Raw genomic sequence first — 23,507 nt, forward strand, 5'->3', positions numbered from 1 at the left:
TTTTCAATCATAGGTGCAGTCACACGAATGGCATATGAAGACAGATCCGCTGGGCTGCACGTTACTTACTGTGAACAGTGGACATATGTCAAGCCTAGAGAACCAAACAGCCCAACCTAGCCCTTACACATCCCAATATACAGAGGATTTTCTTTGTATTATTTAGTAATTCATCCTCAGTTCTCATCAGAATGTATTCTCTCCTTTCCCAAGCCAGACTGTCACACTGACTATGCCAGTTTCCTTATAGTTATAACAAAGGAGAGAGGAACCACTAGCTCACTTCTGCTGAGCATAAGGTACCACACGGTTGCAGCTACAGCTTTAAGTGATTGCAATCTTTTAGGTGGTGCGAATCCCTGTCAAGGAACACTGGAGTTGCAAGATATGTATTCTAACTCTTGGGGAAAATCAAATAGCTTTGGAATGCCCAATCCCTTCAAGCTTGTAATATGTAGCAGGGCTCACAGAGTTTCACCTGTATAACAGCAACCAGTGATGTTGACAAGATTAAAAACACAATACAAGAAGGAAGGGACCAAAACAAACCACCAAGTTTATCAACCTGGTAAAGATCAGAAAAACAAGTTGTTAAACACCTTGCAGGTATTACATTCATTACTCTTTCCTGTTATGAGTAAGAGTAGCTACAAATGTCAGAACACTAAGCAAGCAAATAAATAAATACATTAAATTTTAAATTAATGGAGATATTCCTATCTCCTAGAACTGGAAGAAACCTTGAAAGGTCATTGAGTCCTGCCCCCTGCCTTCACTAGCAGGACCAAGTACTGATTTTGCCCAGATCCCTAAGTGGCCTCTTCAAGGATTGAACTCACAACCCTGGGTTTAGCAGGCCAATGCTCAAACCACTGAGTTATCCCTCCCCCCAAACATCAGGCACTGAATGAAGTGAAAGCAGTTAGAGAAATACAACTATAGCAAACCCAATGTTTTCCATTCTGATTCTACCTGAATCTGTCTACATGATTAACCAAAGCAAAGAGGTGTATTTTCTTTTCATACTTACGAGGTGCCAGACTGTAAAAATGGAATGCGGACCCCATCGACCACAACAATATTCTTCACACCATTTTTGGCTAAGGTTTTCTTACTCTTGGGCTGGACTGTTTGAAGAAAATATTTAAACAGCTATTGGCTAGAATCTGAGCAAGTCTGCAGCAAGATTTTATTTAAAAAATAAATAAAACTAGAAAGTTTGGATAAACATTCTTCGGTGGTGAAGTCCCACATCAAGTAACTAGGAAGCCTGGATTGAATTCTTGTCTCCTCCATGGCACGCAGCCTGATCTTGGGCATGTCATTTTACTTTCTGAATCCCAGTTTCCTCATCTGTACAGTGATTCAGCTAAGACCTTGCAGTGAGCCAACAGCAGAGCTGGGAACAAGACATCCAATTCCTGACTCCCATTCCCAGGTAGCACTAGGATACTGTGGCAACAGATGTCTTTGTAATGCTGGATCACAGTCATTAGAAATGAAAGAGACCCGACTTGAACATCAAATTTACCCTGTACCTCCCATCCTGAGAGTACGGTAAAGTAATATATTGCAACACAGTAACATCTGACTGATCAAGTCCAGAATGCCTCCTGCCTGTGGTCCTAGAAAAATACAATTAATAAAAAGACTCAGTGGATCAAATGTCTAGTGTAATCAAGGATTAAGAGTCTCCTGATTTGTTAAGACAACAATATGAAGCGGCTGCATTTAGAAGACTGGGAAGGGTCATGGGATGTAAAAGCTACTTAAATCCAAATAAATATGAGATCTTAAGCAAGTGAAAGTGTGAGTATGAAGATTCAGCCTAGTACTTGTGTTATTATAAGTGGGTTGTTTGAGTAAAGCTAAGGGTAAACATGAGCTATTTCCCAAATCAGAGTCACTAGGCCCAAAATGATTCAGGGAACCGCAGACACTGAGAATTAGAACAATCAACAGCTAAATGAAGCAGCACTTAAGAACTCCAGCTGTCATTTTTAGTATCTAACTGCATATACCCACATTAAAGCCGAAGCCCCTTACTCTGCGCCACCAACTGGACGTTATACCCAATACCACAAGCCTTTTCTGGCCAGGGACCATCTCTTGGTAGGCGGGAGGGCCTAGGGACAATTATTGAGCCTAGACCATTTCAGTTTATCCCCGTTTTGTATGGATCCTCCAAGTTCGTACCCTACCTCATCTGTTATGATTTGAGCTCTGGTTCAGGTCCTTCTTCTGGGCTGTGGTGAGTCTCTCCTATTGCTTTTCTGCCGCTGTTACTAACAACCTAGTGAGATCCTTAGGGTCTGTAGGGCTGCCTACACAAAGACCATCCGACCTCCCAGTACCAGAGCCAGACAAGCTCGGTCTGTTCCCAACCCTAAGGGAGGATTTGTCTCTCATTTCCTGAATTAAAAGGTCAGTTTCACTGTCAGGCTCCCAATGCTGCAACGTCTGAGGTGCAAAAACTCCAGAGAAAGCTTTGTTTTAAAATCTCAATATATTTCCATTAGTCTCAGGTTTTATAAAATGAGCCAAATATTAACTGATGGCCTCCCTTGAATTGTGCTCATTGAGTTCTCCCCACTTCACTATTTTTCACATTTTCCACATTCCATATCAAAAGGCAATGGACTGTCTTTACATAGCAGGATATATAAACTCTATTGAACATTAGGATGTATCAGATATCAAAGTGTGTCATGACATTTTATAGCTGCCTGCTACTAGCTCCGATAGTCTTCAGCTAATGGTAGGATTTGCACTCCATATATTCTCAACGAAAATTGGGGCTCATCTCTGACACATTAGAAACGTGTGAGATGCAAGGTGCTAGGTTTAAGACTATGTTAAACTTTGACATTTGCTATATGTTAGGAATCAGGAGCCATATCTTATAGCCATAGAATGAAAGGAATAAGTACACAAATCAGAGACATTTGTTTTGTTTGTCCTAATAAGGAAGGGACTTACAGAAAAGGAATTTATATCCAGCCTGAAAATAAGAAAGTCCTACAATCTGAAGGGTCGGAGTTTTGTTATTAAAAAAAGGAAAGCTAGAGAACAATTCTTTACAAAGCAACCTCATTGCACAAAGACTGGACTCTCTTTAATAAGGCAGTGTAAGATGATCACACTTGCTTTACGAAATATGCTTAAGTAGAAAAATAAATCAGATATTTAGCAGACTTGTTCTTTTCACAGACCAGCTTTGATATATCTGAAAAATATTTTGGCAACATATTTCTATGTTCATACTTTTAGAAATGTACCCCCCCCCCGAAAAAGGAACATTACACTATGTTTCTGTATCTGTCTAGGACAGGTGCAGGGATAGGGAGGCACCTTGCCAATTTAGTCTTTCAGCAGTGAGGTTTTTAGTGTATTCACTTTACCTGTGGCATGTGACAGAGGGGAGCAGCTGAAGGATCTTACAGCTGAAACACAAAAGACAGAGGCAGGCAGAACAATTACTGACAAAAAGATTATCTATAATACTTTAAAATGTGCTACAATTGTAGAAAAAATTTAGACAAGTAATCTGTGGTAACTGCACATTTAGAGAAAAATGTCATGTACATTGTGTATAACCAGTTTGTGGGTTTTTCACAGCAACAGGGGAGAAAAAACACTTGAAAAATAGCAAAAGTTTTTTTTTTTTTTTTAAATCACACAGTGGCAAGGAGACTTGGGTGCAGTTGGCACATCTGAATCTACTTTTAACCCATTTTTTAAAAACAGCTAAATGAGTGTCCTTTTGCATAGCATCAACTTAATTTTTTAACAATGGGAAGAACACGTACAGAATCTGACAGCCCATGTGGAAGTAGCAGGGAGGCTTCTGATAGCGCGGCTCAACATGGAAGTCATTTTGAAATCTAAAGCAATGGAGAAGTTGAAAGACAACAATTAGTTTGTTCAGAGGTTTCAGGATGGGCAAGCTACCTAATTCACACACAACCAAAGGAAATGGAGCTACAGAAGATCCGTAGTGGGGGAGGGACTGTCTTTCTGTGGCAGGTTTGTACTGTGTCTAATACTGGAGCCTTAGGAGCGATTGCAACACAAGTAAATAATCATCTTGCCTCTTGTAGGATCAGGGCAGTACAGTGTGTTGCAAGGTGTTCTGGGCAGACCCATTTTAAAATGCCCCCCAGTCCTGCCGTTCATCCCGTCCCTGATCACTCACAAACAACCCCTCGCGCTGCCTCCTCCAGGGAATCCAATAGGTGCAGATGTCCCGGCCAGGCAGGACGAGCTGGGACCGCTGCCCCCTGAGCTCAGCTCCCCGCAACCGCCCTGGGGATCCGCTCCAGGGCAGGAGCACAGGCCCTCTGCGCTGCCCAGCCTCTGCCCGCAGCGAGGGAACCCAGCTCTGCAGCCCCCCTCCTCCAGTCTCTTCAGCCAGGCCCGCCGCCTCCTTCAGCGAGCCCAGCACAGCCCCCCGCCCCCGCCCCCCCACTGCCCCCCATTCACTCCCGCCCCCCACACTGCCCCCCATTCACTCCCCCCAGCCCCTCCCACTGCCCCCCATTCACTCCCGCCCCGCCGCTCCCACTGCCCCCCATTCACTCCCGCCCCGCCGCTCCCACTGCCCCCCATTCACTCCCCCCAGCCCCCCATTCACTCCCGCCCCCCTCACTGCCCCCCCATTCACTCCCGCCCCCGCCGCTCCCACTGCCCCCCATTCACTCCCGCCCCTCTCACTGCCCCCCATTCACTCCCGCCCCCGCCCCCTCACTGCCCCCCCATTCACTCCCGCCCCGCCGCTCTCACTACCCCCCCATTCACTCCCGCCCCGCCGCTCTCACTACCCCCCCATTCACTCCCGCCCCGCCGCTCTCACTACCCCCCCATTCACTCCCGCCCCGCCGCTCCCACTGCCCCCCCATTCACTCCCGCCGCTCCCACTGCCCCCCCATTCACTCCCGCCCCCCTCACTGCCCCCCCTTCACTCCCGCCCCGCCGCTCTCACTACCCCCCTTCACTCCCGCCCCCTCACTACCCCCCATTCACTCCCGCCCCCTCACTGCCCCCCCGCCGGTCCCCGGGCGCCGCGTCCGAGCGAGGCTGGCACTAGGCCTCGCGCCAGGTCCTACCTCCGGGCTCGCCCGCTCGCAGCTCCCGTCGCTCCGGCCGCTCGGCGCTGGCAGGTCCCTTCTCCCTAACGACGCCGAGGAGCCTGCCCCCGCCCTCCCGGCCGCGCCCCGCCTCAGGAAAGACCCCTCCTACCCCTCCCATAGCTGCCCGCGGCAGTGCCTGATGGGCTCGCTCTCCTCCCCCGTCTGCCTGCCCTCCCGCACCCCTATCACGTCTCTGCTGTAACGGGCAGAGGGCAGGCTTGGGTGCGCAGTGAAGGGGCGGGCCAAGGTTACGGTTGGGGGGGTGAGTGAATCAGGCAACGCCGAGGGCAGCCCCGGGGGACCGGCGTACGAAAAGCCCCCGCTCCACACACGGGCGGGTCCTGTCGCCGCTTCTCTCATTCGACCTCCCTGGCAAGATGGCGGCCGCGGTGCGGGCGATCGGGAGCCTGACGCGCTTCACGGCTGCTGCCAAGTACTGTCCGCCCCGCCGCGCCGGCCTCGCAGGTGAGGGGCCGCCCGGGGGCGGGGGGGGAGCAAGTGCCGCTCTGGGGCGGGGCCTGGGGGAGAGCGGGGGGGGCACCTCTGCCGCGGGGAGCCGGGACTGTGCTTCTGGCGGGGGGGGGCAGGGCCTGCTGTGCGGGGGCTGGGGGGGAGCTGGGGGGGCACCTCTGCCGTGGGGAGCCGGGACTGTGCTTCTGGCGGGGGGGGGGGCAGGGCCTGCTGGGGGGGGCACCTCTGCCGCGGGGAGCCGGGACTGTGCCTCTGGCGGGGGGGCCAGGGCCTGCTGTGCGGGAGCTGGGGGGGGCACCTCTGCCGCAGGGAGCCGAGACTGTGCTTCTGGCGGGGGGGGGGGGCAGGGCCTGCTTTGCGGGGGCTGGGGGGGAGCTGGGGGGGGGCACCTCTGCCGTGGGGAGCCGGGACTGTGCTTCTGGCGGGGGGGGGGCAGGGCCTGCTTTGCGGGGGCTGGGGGGGAGCTGGGGCTGCACTTCCACCTGAGGGGGAAGCAAGGTCCGTTCGGTGGGGTGGGGGAGTGAGCTGGGGGTGTGCCGGGGGGGGGGACAGGCTCGCTCTCTGTGGGGGAGGGCCGGGCCCGCACCTCTGTCTGGGTGGGGGTTACGGTGGGGCAAAACCTGTTCTCTAGGGTGGGGACTCTGCCTCCTCCAGGGCATCCCTTGCACGTGCTGGGGTCCCCCACTGCCTGCCCCAGGCTCCCTGTGCCCATGGGGAGGCTGCTGACTGCAGTGTCTGGGCGAGGAATCCGTGCTTCCCTGAGGGAGAGGGCAGGGTTCTGTCTAGTGTGGAGTGCAGGGCTTGGGCTGTGTTGTTTGTGCTAATCCTGCTGCTTTGGGGGCCGTGCAGCATCTGTTGGACCCCCCCCCCCGGGGCTGCCTGAGACCTGGCACTGAGCGGCCCTGCCCAGAAGAGGGGGAGAGGAGTAGGCCTGAGTGTTCTCAACTGACAGGTCTTGGGATCCTCTCAGGCACCTTCCAACCACTCTAGAAGTGTCACACTCCCCAGTAGCTGGACCTTACTGAGCTTTAAATCCCCACTATGGGGGAATCTGAGGTTGTAATACACGGCCATTGTTCTTTTTCCAATGGCCACCTTCACCCTACAGTTTTGGGTGGTGATGGGTTTTAAATAATAGATTAGTTTGGTTTAAAATAAATTACAGTTAATGGGCTCTATGCAGGAGTGTGGCTCTCTCAGGGAACTGGGATTCCAAAGTAAAACCTGTCCACTGGATTAAGAGCCCACTGAATTTTGCACAAGCCAGCAAACTACAATTGGTTCTCAGTTAATTGGGGTGGTTACTGATGGGATGCTACCTTTGTCTGATGCATAACTTGTCTAAATCAATAGTCACAAGAACTAATTAACATCTGATCATAGTTTGCTGGTTTGTGAAATTCAGTGGGCTCTTAATCCAATGACCCAGTCTTTACATTAGAATCCCTCATGGCAGCTGTAATTAGTTTGTTCCCTTCTTGTTACTCTCATCAGAGGTGCTCAAGACACTGATCTACAACTATTCCTGGAGGGGCTTTCTTCGGGTCAGGGTGGAGGGTCATTGAAGGCAGGGTTTCCTTCTGTGAATACACAGTTAGATAGTTTGGAGGGAGCTGGGTTCCCATATGAATTTAGAATTGTAACTTTGTCAAAATGATACATGATCAGGAGGGCAGTGCTGAAAAATAACATTGTGCTTTTAATTGCCAGAGGCCTCTGTCTTTTTAGTTTCTTGTTTTCAGGATTCTCACTTTGGCTGATATTCTCCCTTAAAAATGTGGTGTTTGGATGCCCCTATTTATCATCGTTGATAGCAGTCTGCCTGGAATAGTCTTGTGTTCTTCACCCCCCCAAATGGGTGTTTGCCAAAATGAGGGTGGAAGTGGGGCGGGCAGGACTTCCACTGGCAGGGTGAAAACTGAGGACAAGAGCAGTGCACGTGAGGAAAGTTATTTGATCTTGGAGCCACCCCTATTGCAGACAGATTCCCTAGGCTGCTAGTAAAACAGGCAGCCTATGGTAGGGGGGAAATGTGGGCAACAGCTTGCCATCCCAAGCTTCTCTTTTTCTGCTCCCTTGATGCTCAGCTTAGTTCCAGATCACAAGAGGCCTGGCCTATGGAGCCACCTATGGACGCTGTTGTCCCCACCTCCAGCAGCATGCAATCTCCTGGTGAGTCGGGGAGCAGGGAGGGGAGTACAGGAAAAGAGACCAAAGTAAATAAAATGGTTAGGAAAAAATGAGACAGCAAATGGTGTGTGTGGGGGGGGTGGCATCCATATTCCGGTTGATTGCAAGGGAAAGGGATACTCCACCAAACATTGGGAGCCACTCCCCTAAATAAAAGTTCTAGTGAGCTCGGCCCTGTCCTAATGCTACTTTGCCATTACAGTGCTCTCTGTCCAGTGGTTTACAAAGTGGGTAATTTCTCTGCCTCAGTCTCCCCATCTATACAAATCCAGTTATGTTCTGCAAAATAATAGCACCACATAGTTGTATGTTGATCATTTTTGAAGTAAGTTGGTGTTTCTCCTGGTATCAAAGTGCCTAAGTCCAGCTGGATATTTTCCTCCGTATTCATTCTCACCAGCAGTGAGTCTTGGTCAAATTCTGCCTTCCGTGACTCGTGTGCATCCCCTTTGTGAACTTAAATTCATTAATGTCTGCAAAACTTTTGATATCCTATAATGGGGGGTGCAGAGTTTTACAGAGGTTGAAATCAATTCTCCCACTGCACCCCAGTTAGTTTTTTGTAAAAAGCAGTGCAAAACCAAACAATGGAAGAAGTTTTTTTTATTAAGTTCTTTTAGGCATTGAAACAGTTCTTAACAAACCTTTTTTTCCTGCAATGTTGGAAATCTGTTTAGAAAAATGGAATTGACTAGAAACTATCCATAGAAATGAAACTGACTAATCTCTTTTCATTGCCCAAGCAGGGTGAAGAATACAACATAAATATTGAAAAGTAAATCTAGATTTAAGTCTTTCAGTTCCAGTATAATGTTGAAAATATATAAGAAATTAAAAAAAAAAAAAAGAGGCCTGCTGGTGTTCCTTTAAAAAGTGCAAGAGGATTTTATCTATTACCTTGATTTGTACAGATTCATGCTGCTAATTGTAAATGATTTGCAGTTTAAAGTAGCAGTGTTCTTACTGTAAACTGCCTCTAAGCCACATTTTATTGTGGTTGAGTTTTAAGCCTGGTTATTGCTTTCCAAGAGGGTTCTGGCCTCTGCAACTTTATAAAACACATTATCTTGGAAAATTTGTCATCAAAAGTATTTCACTGCTTTTGCATAGTTACTAAGTGTATGGCTACACTTGCAGGTGTACAGCGCTGCCGCGGGAGCACTCCCGCAGCAGCGCTTTGAAGTGCGAGTGTGGTCGCAGCGCCAGCGCTGGGAGAGAGCTCTCTCTGCGCTGTAGGTAGTCCACCTCCCCGTGGGGATTAGCTTGCAGCGCTGGGAGCCGCACTCCCAGCGCTGGGGCACTGTTTACACTGGCGCTTTGCAGCGCTGTAACTTGCTGTACTCAATAGTGTTTTTTCACACCCCTGAGCGAGAAAGTTGCAGCGCTGTAAAGTGCCAGTGTAGCCAAGGCCTAGGTCACCAGAATTTGTAGGTGTCTTGCAGTAATGATAGTGACAAGGTCCCTGCCCCAGAGAGGTACAGTCTAAATAGACAATGTGCAGGCAAAGGAAGAGGGAGGGGATATAGTGAAGTTTAGCAGGTTTTGTTCCAGATTCTTGGTATCTTTGTGTACCTTTAGTCTGTTTTGCTGAAACTTCTTAAAAATGGTTGTAGAGAGATTCCCGGAAAGTGTTTAAGGCGAACTTAAGAGAAGAAGCAAAGGCATGTTAGACCATGGAACTGGGAGGGGGCTAATTCAGCCAATCAGTTACTTGCATAACTTCATGGAATAAGAGATTCTATATCTTTGAAAGGGTAGACTTATTTGGTGAAGTCTAGGATATGTTGACAATGTCCAAGTGCAAACCCTTACTCTACTTATAAAAATACATCTGTTAGTGACCTATACCCAGACTTTCCTACCTGGCTATAATTCTAGTGCAGACTCCTGGGGGAGGAGTGAAGGGGTTGGGGAAGCGACCAGTCATGGTCTTGTAATTTAGTCTCAATTGTTCATCTCATTTCTTCCTCCTGCTGCACCTGATAGTGTGGTGCAACACAAGGGCTATATTGAACAAGTTCAACAAGGCAGCGCACTCCTGCCCTTTATCACTGGAATGTGGCCTGCAAAAGCTGTATTATGAAATGCTGCGTTTTACTCCAAATGACAGAATGGATAATTTCGTCCTGGGGCCTCTAGTCTCAAGTTGCTGCATCTGTTATAAAGACGCGGGCAATGCGAGCGCTACATTTTGGAGATCACATTTGGCTGGCTGGCCTTTCAATGACTGAAGCCTAGGTGCTCCTGAGCCTAGAATTTTAAGGCTGTCAGTGATTTCGCACAGGGTTTGTAATCTGGGCATCAAACTTGGTCAAAAATCCTCTTAAAAATACAGTCTTGGAAATCAAAACCAAGAGATGAATTTCTTAAGATGCTGGGAGTGATTTATTCTCGGTACCATTTCAGAAAGGAATCTAAATGCAACACACTTTTTCCATTCTCCCAAAGCAGTTTACCTTGCTTCTGTTCCCGGGCATGATGAAATGTAGGACAAAGGTCACTCCCTCCCTTCAGAGGAGGAGACTATTTGGAAATGTAGGGGAAAGTGCATGAAGCAGCTCTGAGCCAAGATGACATGGCTGTGGGGGAGAGGATAAATGCTTATTTGCAAAGCAAAGTGCTGTGTGCCTGATTAATCATTGTCTGGTCTGAGTGGCTGATTGGAGATTCATCCCACCCAATTTATTCCCCCTCCTGGATTTCCCAGGTTGTTTTGCCTTTGGGATAGGGATGGTCTGTGTCATGGGTTGGCACCCTGTAAATAAACCAATGCCGTATTCTGTAATCTAATGGCTGGCTGCTGCCTACCATGCCAATTACGATACACTGTTTAAAGAGCAGCATTTTTGGTGGTTTCACTCTCAGTAGCCCATAGCAGTGGCTCCCACAGGCATGGGGAAAGCAGTTGCTGCCTGCAGTAGCTAGAGGCAGCCCAGCGTTGCATTGGAAGAGGCTTTTGTCCAAGGTGAAGGTCACTTGAACAGAAGTGGGAGCGATTTTAGGGTGACAATAGGGATAACTGGAGGCAAAAATGTAAGATGCCAGCTTCGAGGGGGCAGGAAAGGGGATTCTCTTGCTGAGGTTCTGCAGGATAAAGCTTAAATGTCCCTTTTCGCTTATTCTGATTTGTGGGGCCCTCTGACTGCACTAGAAGAGGGCAAGCTTATCTAAAGATTTGCACATGCAATTGTCATGGGTGGTGACTGAGAGATTTTGTTAACATAGAGGGCAGGGGGAGAGAAGAAACACTTCTTTGTGGGGGCTTCATTTGTCGTCTGTCACGCATTCCTTGTAGATTAGACTAATCCCTCTAGGGAAGGCGTGGAAGACTTCATCCATGTGATCTTTAGGACTGCACTGGAGAATTCATTCTGCTAGGGCAGGTCTGTTGTAGCTGAGGAGGAATTTCTAATGTCTGATTTCTGGGCCTGGAATCTCTGTAGTCTAAGGTGACTCTTAAGCTTGCTACACATGAACAAACAGATGCTGAACTATGCATGCTGACAGCAAAGGCAAACACTCATTCTGCTTGCAGCATCCCTGGTTAATACCAAGGTCTATGGACCTCTTGTGTTAGTGTTTGATGCTGGAAAGTCACCAGTACAAAATCTGTGGCACGAAGGTCACACACAGTGGCCTGCATGAGTTCTATGCTCTTTTACTGAAGAATCTTTGTAGAAGCTGTTGACCATTTGATATATGGGCCGCGGTGAGGGAGGAGGAGGAACTAAAAATCTCAGTGTTTGCCTTGAGGACAATCTAACTTAAATGTGGCTGCACTCGTTTTTTGGTAAACCTGTAACTCCTATTAACTTCTCTTCCTTAGGTTATGCCTGCCGGAATGTTGCCAGCTCCTCTTCTCTTCAGGGTAAGTATAAAGAGACTGACTGTGATTTGTGACTTTTTCTGCTAAAATCCAGTAAGATCATAAATCTGAGAGATATTTTGCCTCCTGTTTACAGCTAGAACTCATGTTAACTATGATGTCAAAGGAGATGTTGCAGTTGTACGTTTCAACTCACCAGATTCAAAGGTATTTCTTTAATCCCCTATAACTACTAGACATTCCTTTTTCAAAAAGGATAAAGTGAGACTAGAAGTAATAATTTAGAGAAGGCATTGAAAATTATGAGAGGTCTAATGAGCCCATTGTTTAGATTGGAGGGGACACGCTATAACAAATGAGAAGATGTCAGGTGCTCCTTTTACTCTTTTCTACAAGAACAAGGGGGTCTCTACTGAAATTGAAGGGAAATGTATTCAAAGCTGACCAAGGGAAACTTCTATACACAGTAAACTAACCTGTGGAGTTCATTGCCACAAGATCTCATTGAGTCCAAGAGCTTACTCGGTTTCAAAATAAATAATCCATTTGTATGGATAATGAAAACGTCCATCGCTATAGTGTATATAGAACTAAACAGTTTAAAGGGGTCATAAATCCTGGTGCTCTAGATCACAAACCAACCACTAACTGATGAGCTTTAGGATGGAGCTTCCCCTATGGGCAGGTTATTTCATAGTAGCACATTGTGAGTTTTCATCTTTGAAGCATCGGGTACTGGCCACGTCAAGGACAGGATCCTGAACTAGAATCATAGACTCACAGAATATCAGGGTTGGAAGGGACCTCAGGAGGTATCTAGTCCAACCCCCTGCTCAAAGCAGGACCAACCCCAACTAAACCATCCCAGCCAGGGCTTTGTCAAGCCTGACATTAAAAACCTCTAAGGAAGGAGATTCCACCACTTCTCTAGGTAACCCATTCCACCCTCCTAGTGAAATAGTTTTTCTTAATACCCCACCTAAACCTCCCCTGCTGCAACTTGAGACCATTGCTCCTTGTTCTGTCATCTGCTGCCGCTGAGAACAATCTAGAACCATCCTCTTTGGAACCCCCTTTCAGATAGTTGAAAGCAGCTATCAAATCCCGCCTCACTCTTCTTCTGCAGACTAAACAATCCCAGTTCCCTCAACCTCTCCTCATAAGTCATGTGCTCCAGCCCCCTAATCATTTTCATTGCCCTCTGCTGGACTCTTTCCAATTTTTCCACGTCCTCCTTGTAGTGTGGGGCCCAAAATTGGAAACAGCACTCCAGATGAGGCCTCACCAATGTCGAGTAGAGGAGAATGATCACTAGATGGATTACTGCAGTCTGCTGTGCAATTCCAGTATTCCTATGGCACAGAGTCAAGCTATCAGAACTCTGTTCTGAGTAATTTGGCTGAATACAACATTATAACTTACCAGGCTATAGGCTTACCCTACTGTCCTGGGGAATTCCCAGACTATGTGTCCTCTCCAGTGTATGAAGCAAGTATAAGAATGTGTAGAGCAGGAGGGCCTTACTTTCTCTCGGAATTTGAAGGAGTGGAAGTGGATTTTTCCATTCCTGCCTGCCACTAAACTTTGGCTTTTTATAGTGGATCTTTCTATTCCCTTGGAAATCTTTTTTTGAATGTGTGGAAACAGAAGGGTATGTGCTGCATGAGGGGCTGAACTCTGCCTCTGTCTTTATTCTGTATTTACAGTGTTCATTTGCTGTCTGCAGGTCAACACTCTGTCTAAACAACTGCAATCAGAGTTCACAGAGGTAATGAACGAAATCTGGGCCAATGAGACGGTCAAAAGTGCTGTCCTAATCTCAGCAAAGCCAGGCTGCTTCATTGCTGGGGCTGATATCAAGTAAGTGTTGGAGAGTAAAAGCCACCTGCTGACTGGTGCTTTGTCCATATTGACTTTCTTAGCAGACTGGAATATCCTCTTATGATCTTTTGTGACATGAGCTTGCTATCTGTGCTTCCTCAATAGTGAGGCAGCAGTCTGATCACCGAATCTATCCCCATGTATCTTGACAGAGGTTGCTTAGCAGGACCTGGAGCTAAGATAGCTTGGAATGGTGGATTCCCCATCACTGACAGCTTTTTGGATGTCTTTCTAAAAGATCTGTTCTAGGAATTATTTAGGGGAAGTTCTCTGGCCAGTACTATGCAGGAGGTCAGACTAGATGATCACAGTGATCCCTTCTGGCCTTGGAATCTATGGAGCATGGCTTGTCAACCCACTGAACCCTAACACATTGCAGCACTTCCCTGAATGCAGAGGTGCGTGCTAGGAGGGCAAAGCAGTTTCCCGACTGATTACCGTGAGCAAACAGCCTAGCTGGTTTGAGCATTGTAAGCTGGAATGTGAGCCATGCATCAGAGGAAGAGCGGGTGCATTATGAGCTGTAGGCTTCAGGTTCCTTGCACTGGCAAGTTGCTGCCTTCTGGTTATGCAGAGTTTTGGACCTCCCTCTGTCGGGATGTTTAAACACACCCTATACCCTGGCTCGCTGGTCTGAGGGTTAACCCTGAACTCCGGCTTGCTCTCTGCTGAACTCTGCCTGCCCAGTTGTTAGCACATCTAGACTTCAGGGTAACTTGGGAGACTTCTTTCCATACCCAAGATTTCATATTGTGGGTTCTCTGGAAATAGCAGCTACTTGGCCAGGGGGCAGCTGTAATCTCTGTGCTCTTCAGCAACTCACTGACTTCCTTGTCCACCCCTGGAAAGGAAAGAGACTCTATATACAATGTGCTGTGGAGAGGAGACAGCAGCGCCGGCCAGAGCGAGTATTTAATTTTTTGAACAAGGACAGGTTGAATTCAAAGGCTTCCTTTGGTCTCAACATGAAGATCCTGCTCTACTGGCCCTTGCTGGCAGCAGTGCCTATTTCAAATTATACTAATTGACTGACCATTTCTAACTGGCTGAGCGTGTGAGATCAGAGAGCTGCTTTACAAATTATCCTGCTCTCCTCCACCCTCCCAAAGAGGGAAGTGTTCGCAAAACCTTTGCCTTGAGCTCTTTCTCCCCTGGATTTGATCTGCAGACACTCTCTAATGCAGTGATTCAGCCCACCAATCTTAGCAGACTTCCTGCATTGCTTGGTGTGATGAAGTGGGAATGTTCTTGAGGTGTTCTTTGAATGCTGAGTGGGGAGTATTGACCTGGGAAGGTTGCAGGGGAGTTTTGCTGGGACTGTCTGCATTGGGGATGGGAGACTCTCCATGAGGGAGGATATCTGAGCGTGCAACATGAGAACCCAGGAGGGGGGTTGGAGGCCGGGTAACACCTCTGCCCCGGAAACTGGACAAAGGACACAAAGGCTGGGGGAGGAGCCGGGAGGAGGCTGATTGAGAGTCTGGAGGGAGTTTCAGTTTGGAGCTGGCTGGGAAATGGAGAGGGGAGCCCCGACGGGGCTTGGGCTTCCCAACAGGGCTGTGGCCTCCCTTGGGCCCCCAGATAGACCTAACTGTTGTCTGTACTGGCAAGACCTGTCTTGGACTGTGTTCCTGTTGTCCAAATAAACCTTCTGTGTTAACTGGCTGGTTGAGAGTCATGGTGAATCGCAGGGAGCCGGGGGTGCAGGGCCTTATCTCCCCCACACTCCGTGACACTTGGCAGTCTAGGGCTAGGGGGTTATGCTGATCCTGCATATCTCTTAATAGAGCTGTGGGGAGTAGGAAACCGTGCCTGAAGCACTCCCTGCTTTACTGATGCTTTCTCGGCACTGCTATGCAAATCTGATCAGTCTTTCTACCCTGCTGCAGTATGATCGAATCCTGCAAGACTGTTCAGGAAGTGACGCAGCTTTCTCAGGAAGGACAGAAGATGTTTGAGAAACTTGAAAAATCTCCAAAGCCCATAGTTGCTGCCATCAGTGGCTCCTGCCTGGGAGGAGGACTAGAGGTACTGTAGGGAATTGCAGGGCAGATGCTGCTGTCAATCTGGCATGAGGCTGCAGAGGTCTCTGGGATACTTGGGAGAATTCAGCTGCATTCCTCAGAGGATAGAAATGGGATTTCAAGCCTCATGGCAGCCAGCAAACCTGCTGAATTCTGTTTATGGTAAATGACCTAGTTTTGTTGCATTTGAGGTCTTTGGCATAGTCATCCTGCTTAGCTTGTGAGACAATCTGATCTAAGTGCAGGAATGGACCAGGTCAGTATTTGGATGGGAGGCCTGCAGGGAAAACACCAGAGCTGCCATAAGACATTGGTGACTTGGCAGATGGTGCTTTGACCTGGTGTTGAACCGATACTGTCGCACTGTGCTACAGGACATGTTACTGCAGTTGCTGTTTTTCAGATGAGCCACAGAGTTCAGGTCCTGACCACTTGTCAGAGTAGGGGGTGTAAAATGGGTCTCCGGGCCAAATCCCACCTTGAGTAACTGTCCCCATCCTATCTACAGTTCCCTTGTCATTTCAGATGGGTACTGTGTTACAGCCTAGTCTGAACGGTTTAGTGTTACGCACTGTCAAATAGCTACTGCGCGCCCCTAGTGGGGATAGGGTGAGAGGATCTAGTTGAGGAGGGTGGTAGGCAGTAAGTGGTTAGCCTGAAGGTTGTAAACTGCAGGGCTCTTCTGGGGCCTCTGGATGAAAGGCATTGTTTAAATGCAAGATTGTTATTGCTGGGAATGAAATCTCAGGGCCTGTGTGTTGTGTCCCTTGGCCTGTCTCTGTGCTATCTAGACCTCACTGATCTAGTGAAGGGTTTGGGCTTGGTATCAGCGTGGGGGTAAATGCCATCTTCAGAGCCACAGGGTTAATCTGTAAATAAGATTATCCTCTGATTGCACTTGATGAGATTAGCCAGTAAGAACCAGGTGATTTTTAAAGGACCCTGGCTGGGGCATAGGAAGGATTTGTGTGACCACATAGGACCCAATGTCCATCCTCAGAGCTGGAGGAGACAATGAGGGAGTCCCAGGCAGTTCTGCTTGCATAGAGGGTGTCCCTGGGGTGTATTGATGGCTCTTGCATTTTTGCCAGTGAGATGTTCTGGAAGTGTGAGCTATTCTATTGGTATATTTGTCTCCTGTGCAAGGTTGCCATCTCCTGTCAATACAGAGTAGCTACAAAGGACAAGAAGACAGTGTTGGGCACACCCGAGGTGTTACTGGGGCTACTGCCGGGTGCAGGGGGCACTCAGAGGCTGCCAAAGATGGTAAGTGAAGAGGATGAGCAGTCCCTTTCCTTCACATGGCTCTCTCCAGGTCTGACACCCTCTTGTCTGTCTGCCTTCCAGGTGGGACTTCCTGCTGCCTTTGACATGATGCTGACTGGGAAGAACATCCGTGCTGACAGAGCAAAGAGGATGGGGCTGGTTGATCAATTGATTGATCCACTAGGTCAGAGGCTAAGACTCGAGAATTGTCTTAAAGCTACTTAGGAGGCTAATCTTTTGCCCTTTGGACTAATTCCTCCAATTTGATTAAATGGGTAGAGAAGTCCTTGATGCTGTCATTCATCTAATGGGATGTAGAGTTTATCATCTGGGCTGGGTGCTGGTTTCCAGAGTCTCAGCTTTTGGGGAGGGAACAGGAATTGCAGTGCAGTGTATTCAGAGTGGGGAACATATGTTGTTGTTGTTGTTTTTTTTTTACATAAGCTAAATGAATTGGCTACGGTTAGAATTCAGGGTGGATATGTTGCCCTTTTTGTGAGCAGGTAAATTTGGATAAGATCCTGCGTTCTTCACTGATCACGTCTTACTAATTGAGCACATCAAGTGATAAATCCATGGTATGCCCACATCTTGAATACTGCATGCAGATGTGGTCGCCCCATCTCAAAAAAGATGTATTAGAAATGTTCAGAAAAGGGCAACAAAAATGATTAGGGTATGGAACAGCTTCCATATGAGGAGAGAGTAATAAAATTGGGACTTTTCAGCTTGGAAAAGAGACAGCTAAGGGGGATATGATAGATAGATAAAGACTAGTGTGCAGAAAGTAACTAAGGAAGTGTTAATTACTCCTCATAACATAAGAACTAGGGGGTCACCAAATGAGATTAATAGGCAGCAGGTTTAAAACCAACATAAGGCAGTATTTCTTCACACAATGCAGAGTCAACCTGTAGAACTCTTTGCCAGAGGATGTTGTGAAGACCACGACTATAACAGGATTCAAAAAAGAACTAGATAAGTTCATGGAGGAGAGGTCCATCAATGGCTACTAGCCGGAATTGGCAGGAATGGTGTCCCTAGCCTCTGTTTGCCAGGAGCTGGGAATCGGTGATAAGGGATGGATCACTTGATGGTTTCCTGTTCTGTTCGTTCCCTCTGGGGTACCTGGCATTAGCCACTGTTGGAAGACAGGATACTGGGCTAGATGGCCCTTTGGCCTGACCCAGTATAGCTGTTCTTATTAAAGGTAATGGATATCCCAAGGCCTGGACATCAGGGCAGTATCTGTGCTTGCATAATGGTAGGTGATCTGCTGTTTCTCCAGTGACAGGAGAACCCCAGAGCTCTGGGCACTCAAAATTGCCTATTCACTTTCAGTTAGGAGAAGATGCCTTGCAAGCTGCAGTCAGGGTCTGAAGTGCTAAATCTGTTGATCTCTGCTGTTCCTGCACTGAGAGACTTTTATTGGCCGATGGCTTATTGGAGAGGGGAAACTTTAGCCTGAAAGGTGAAAACTCAAGAAAGCTTTAAGCATCTGAAAACAGGGCTTAGCTGCTGGTCCTACCATATGTAAATTATTGTGCTTATTTCCTTGGGCCAGCACCTGGTGAAGGGAGTGCGTAGGCCTCTTAAACTCTCAACTGAAAATGCTGTCTTCCAATGGTGCACTGGATAAGACCCCTTGCTTCTGTATCTTGCATCTCATGGTCTTCTCTGCCTTAACACTGTCAGCTTTCTTCTGATTCAGTAAATTGACATTTGCAAGTGCCCCAGGGTGTACGTAAGTTTGATATAAACCCTGTGTGGTCGCTTACCCAGTGCTGCGCTTTAAAAAGGAGCAAATATTCCCTTGCTATTCCTCCAGATCAGCTTGGCTTGTCTTGAAAGTGCTGTGAATTTTGAGGAGACAAGGGGGGGTGATGTAATGTCTCCAATTGGGCCAACTTCTGTTGGTGAGAGAGAAACCTCCAAGCCCACACTGAGCTCTTCAGGGCTGGTCTACACTGGTAACTTACATCATCTTAACTACTTCACTCAGGTGTGAAAAATCCACACCCCTGAGCAACATAGTTAAGCCAACCTAATCCCCAGTGTTGACCGTGCTAGAGCAAGGGAAGAACTCTTCCACTGACTTAGCTACTGCCTCTCAGGGTGGTGGATTACCTGTGCCAACCGGAGACCCTCTCCAGCATGGACGCTACCGACGCCAAGGGAAGCACTACAGTAGGGCCACTGTAGCATTCGCAGTGTGGACAAACCCTCCGAATGTCACAGTTAAATGCAAGATAGAAGAGGATGAGTCAGATTGTTTGGCATAAGTAGTTAACCCCCATTGAAATGGACTATTGAAGGTGAAGTGGGCAGTGAATGCCCTGCAGTCACAGGATAAATAGCGGGTTACAGATTGATGTGATAAGCCATGAACCCAGTGTCTTTAAGGGCAAGTCTGCACTCAAAATGCTGCATTGGCACAGCTGCATCAATGCAGCTGCGCCACGGTAATGCTTAAGTGAAGATGCTCCGACACTGACGGGAGAGAGCTGCTCCTGCCAGCGTAGTAAATCCACCTCCATAAGACATGATAGCTATGTCAACAAGAGAAGCTGTCGCATTGACATAATGCTGTCTACATGGGAGGTTAATGTCGACATAACTGTTGCTCAGGTGTGTGGATTTTTCACACATCGAGCGACATGGTTATACCAACATAGCTCTGTAGTGTAGACCTGGCCTAAATCCACGATTTTCAGTATCTAGCAAAGTTTTGAATTTAAACTCCCAGGCTCATCTTTTGAAAGTGTTGTGCAGGTTTCCTTTGAGGATGAGGCCTGAGCAGTCAGATGTGGAGTGATCGCTTTGTAAGAAGTGTTCTCCCCTGGATGATGAGGTGTGTTTGTCTTTGTGTTTTGTCTGAGTTCATTCAAGAGCATAGTGACTGTCTGGTTTCACCCGCATAGCTGCTGTTGGACATTTAGTACACTGAATGAGGTATGTCACATGTTGTTGTGACAGCCTGGGTAAGACCCATGGATCCTGAAAGCTGTGTTGGGTGTGAGTATTGATCATTATAATGGTGCAGATATGCCTACAAGTTTGGCATCTATTATAGTAGGGTCTTGTGCTACTTTGAGCTGGGATGCCCTGGTCTGTGGAGAGCTTGCTTCTGATGGTGAGCTTGGAGAGGTTTAGGGGGTTTTTTAAGAGTGGGTTTGGGATAGATTTCTTTCAGGATGTGGTCCCCATCGAGTCTGAGTTGTAATAATTTAATGATACCCTGTATGGGTTCCAATGTTGTCATGGGAGAGATGGTCAGAAGGTTGTTTTTTTCCATATTGAAGCAGGTTCTCTCAGGGTATCTGGGTGGCCTATTCCATGATACAGTCTGCTTCTTGGATGGAGTGTCCTTGTTTGAAGGTGGTTTTGAGCTTACAGAATCATAAAATATCAGGGTTGGAAGGGACCTCAGGAAGTCATCTAGTCCAGCCCCCTGCTCAAAGCAGGACCAATTCCCAAGTAAATCATCCCAGCCAGGGCTTTGTCAAGCCTGCCCTTAAAAACCTCTGTGGAAGGAGACTCCACCACCTCCCTAGGGAGCCTATTCCAGTGCTTCACCACCCTCCTAGTGAAAATTTTTTTCCTAATATCCAACCTAAACCTCCCTCACTGCAACTGGAGACCATTGCTCCTTGTTCTGTCATCTGCCACCACTGAGAACAGTCTAGAGCCATCCTCTTTGGAACCCCCTTCAGGTAGTTGAAAGCAGCTATCAAATCCCCCCTCACTCTTCTCTTCTGCAGACAAAACAATCCCAGTTCCCTCAGCCTCTCCTCATAAGTCATGTGCTCCAGCCCCCTGATCATTTTTGTTGCCCTCTGCTGGGCTTTCCAATTTTTCCACATCCTTCTTGTAGTGTGAGGCCCAAAACTGGACACAGTACTCCAGATGAGGCCTCACCAATGTCGAATAGAGAGGAATGATCACATCCCTCAATCTGCTGGCAGTGCCCCTACTTATACAGCCCAAAATGCCGTTAGCCTTCTTGGCAACAAGGGCACACTGTTGACTCATATCCAGCTTCTTGTCCACTGTAACCCCTAGCTCCTTTTCTGCAGAACTGCTGCCTAGTCATTTGGTCCTTAGTCTGTAGCAGTGCATGGGATTCTTCCATCCTAAGTGCAGGACTCTGCACTTGTCCTTGTTGAACTTTATGAGGTTTCTGATTTGTCTAGGTGCCTTTGTATCCTATCCCTACCCTCCAGTGTATCTACCACTCCTCCCAGTTTAGTGTCATCTGCAAACTTGCTGAGGGTACAGTCCATGCCATCCTCCAGATCATTAATGAAGATGTCGAACAAAACCAGCCCAAGGACTGACCCCGGGGGACTCTGCTTGATACCAGCTGCCAACTAGACACGGAGCCATTGATCACTACCCGCTGAGCCTGGCAATCTAGCCAGCTTTCTATCCACCAGCTTGTTAAGATGCATATCCCAGACTTGTTCCTTGAAGCATATTCTGTGGTATCTCAGTGCCTGGCTGTAGGTAACAGATTTCTTGGTATGTCTTGGTATGTCTGGGGTGGCTACAGGATCAGTGAAGATAAGTTTGGTGATCCCTGGGTTTCTTGTATATGCTTGTCTGTAGGGTTCCATTGCTGAAGCTGATCATGGTGTCTAGGAAGTTGATGCTGGTGTGAGTGTGTTCTAGAGAGTTTGATGGATGGGTGGTGGTGGTTGAAGTGATAGATTTCTATGAGAGGGGCTAGGTGATCTGTCCAGATGATGGAAAATACATTGATATCATATCAGGTACATCATCGCTTTTGTGATGCATTTTTTTCCAGATATTCTTCCTTAAGGTGGCCCATGCAGAGGTGGACATATTGAGGAGCCATCCTGGTTCCCAGGGCTTTTCCCAGGGTTTGGACAAAGTGTTTTGTTGTTGAATGTAAAGTTATGATAGGTGAGGATGAAACAGATGAGTTGAAAATGTTTGGGGTGGAGATCTGTGTCGTCTATTGCCTTGTAGCTTTTTGAGGCAGTCGTCAATGCTGTCGCTGTGAGGGATGTTGGTGTCTAGGGAGATGACATCCATGGTACAATCTGTTAACTACTTATGCTAAACAGTCTGTTCCACCTCATATTTAGCTGTAACGCTCTGGGTACCTTTCCCAGACCTGAAGAGCTCTGTAGAGCTTGAAGGTCCAACAAAATATATGACCTCACCCACCTTGTGTCCCCAGTATCCTGGGGCCAATCCAGCTATAACACTGCATCCAGCAATGGATAATATACTCACTGCCTAGTCCTGTAAGGTCATGAGCCCACCTGCACTAGTGTTACTCAGAAAATGCCATAATATTGAAGCTAAATTACAGCTTTGTGCCTTCCTTAAAAGCTGTTTACTCAACTCTTTGGTACTTGATTTCTCTGATAAAACAGTTCTGTGGGGTGGGGTGGAGCTGTAGAGATCAGCAGACATGTGTCCACTTTGGTCTCATCTTTCCAGGGAGAGCTGTTTCTAACAAAATACCTCCTCATCATGTAATCCTGCAGGCTGCATTCCCCCTCTCTGACTCATCCTTTCTGTGTTCCCAGGACCAGGCACCAAAAGTCCAGAAGAACGAACAATTGAGTACATGGAGGAGGTAGCGATTGACTTTGCCAGAGGACTAGCCAATAAGACAGTGTCCCCCAAAAGGGAAAAGGGGCTGGTCCAGAGTAAGTGCGTGGGATGCAGGCAACAAAGCTTAACTTAAAGGCATATTAGTGGGTTAATTCACTTCTGCCTCTAGCGACATGGTTTCAAAATCCTCAAGAACTCCCTCATGAATTAAATTGGCCTAGTTTTAACCAACAATAGCCATACTCTGACAGCCCCATGAACTGGCAGGATTGCTGGTCTCCGCTCAGGAGCAAAGCGTGCTGCACTTCAGAAAGAAGGTGGATTGGTGGAGCTGTGTGGAAGGGCCCAGAACGGGAGTAGGGAGTTAGGACTAAGGGGCATTGGCTGAACTTCTGCAGTAGCTGCCCACAATACACACTGGCTAGCCAGTAAGTGCCATGCTTTGCATCCAAGCTTGTGCACTGAATATAGCTGCGATCCCCCTTCAGAAAAGCACTTCCACAAGTGGGTCATGGTTATAATCCTTATTTAATGGAGTTCATAGCGAGATTTAGCGGCTTCCTCGAAGTCCTGCTCCCCTGAAGTCAATTGGAGTTCTTGCCGTTGATTTCATAGGAGCAGCCTTTGGCTCTCTGTGGAATTTATCACCCTGGAATGGATGGTAAGAAAGTTCAGCTGTCTAAGTGGCCGACCTTCCAATCCGATCTGTGCTAGCCGTATCTAATAATGGGGTTTAAGGTGAGCACCTCTCGTCTCCTTGCATAGAAAGTTAGCGAGTTGGAGCTGCCGCTTCCACACTGGTCACTGTAGCTGACTAGCTAGTGTCCATGTCAGGGCTGGACTTCGGTGATCTGTCTTATGCCCAAGTGTTGCCTTGTGTCCTCTTGCAGAACTGACAGACTATGCCCTGTCTGTTCCCTTTGTGAGGCAGCAGATCTACAAAACAGTGGAGAAAAGGGTGCAGAAGCAGACAAAAGGACTCTACCCTGCTCCCCTGAAAATCATTGAGGTAACCCCCCACCTGAGGCGCATGACACAAACGTTGCATCTGGGTGAGATCGGTGAGCTCTCTGGGGCAGCACCTTGCATAACAGGGTCCTGGTTCATGACTGGGGCTCCTGGAGGCTAGGA

The 23,507-nt window shown here is 47.8% G+C and overlaps 2 protein-coding genes across 7 annotated transcripts in view; one reads left to right on the plus strand and one right to left on the minus strand.

Moving 5' to 3' along the window:
* The window catches only part of HADHB (hydroxyacyl-CoA dehydrogenase trifunctional multienzyme complex subunit beta), a 96,918-nt gene that overhangs the window by 16,771 nt on the left and 56,640 nt on the right, over positions 1 to 23,507 (minus strand). Inside the window, exons 1-4 of one of the 4 annotated variants that reach the window (XM_050948856.1) lie at positions 6,175 to 6,178; positions 3,810 to 3,886; positions 3,402 to 3,443; positions 1,031 to 1,127 (exon numbers count right to left, since the gene is read on the minus strand). In XM_050948856.1, the coding sequence (XP_050804813.1) occupies positions 1,031 to 1,127; positions 3,402 to 3,443; positions 3,810 to 3,876 (206 nt within the window). In that variant the 5' untranslated portion in view covers positions 3,877 to 3,886; positions 6,175 to 6,178. Of the gene's footprint in view, positions 1 to 1,030; positions 1,128 to 3,401; positions 3,444 to 3,809; positions 3,887 to 4,195; positions 4,326 to 5,105; positions 5,193 to 6,174; positions 6,179 to 23,507 lie in introns of those variants that run through there. The other 3 variants (XM_050948853.1, XM_050948854.1, XM_050948855.1) reach the window with 3 other exon arrangements.
* The window catches only part of HADHA (hydroxyacyl-CoA dehydrogenase trifunctional multienzyme complex subunit alpha), a 42,201-nt gene continuing 24,183 nt past the window's right edge, over positions 5,490 to 23,507 (plus strand). For 2 of the 3 annotated variants that reach the window (XM_050948770.1, XM_050948772.1), the window contains exons 1-9: positions 5,490 to 5,594; positions 11,617 to 11,658; positions 11,753 to 11,823; positions 13,343 to 13,476; positions 15,387 to 15,525; positions 16,668 to 16,787; positions 16,869 to 16,971; positions 22,349 to 22,471; positions 23,267 to 23,385. In XM_050948770.1, the coding sequence (XP_050804727.1) occupies positions 5,507 to 5,594; positions 11,617 to 11,658; positions 11,753 to 11,823; positions 13,343 to 13,476; positions 15,387 to 15,525; positions 16,668 to 16,787; positions 16,869 to 16,971; positions 22,349 to 22,471; positions 23,267 to 23,385 (939 nt within the window). In that variant the 5' untranslated portion in view covers positions 5,490 to 5,506. Of the gene's footprint in view, positions 5,595 to 7,687; positions 7,773 to 11,616; positions 11,659 to 11,752; positions 11,824 to 13,342; positions 13,477 to 15,386; positions 15,526 to 16,667; positions 16,788 to 16,868; positions 16,972 to 22,348; positions 22,472 to 23,266; positions 23,386 to 23,507 lie in introns of all 3 variants that reach the window. The other variant, XM_050948771.1, reaches the window with a different exon arrangement.

Source organism: Gopherus flavomarginatus, chromosome 4 (assembly GCF_025201925.1).
Source record: "Gopherus flavomarginatus isolate rGopFla2 chromosome 4, rGopFla2.mat.asm, whole genome shotgun sequence".
Classification (NCBI taxonomy): domain Eukaryota; kingdom Metazoa; phylum Chordata; order Testudines; family Testudinidae; genus Gopherus; species Gopherus flavomarginatus.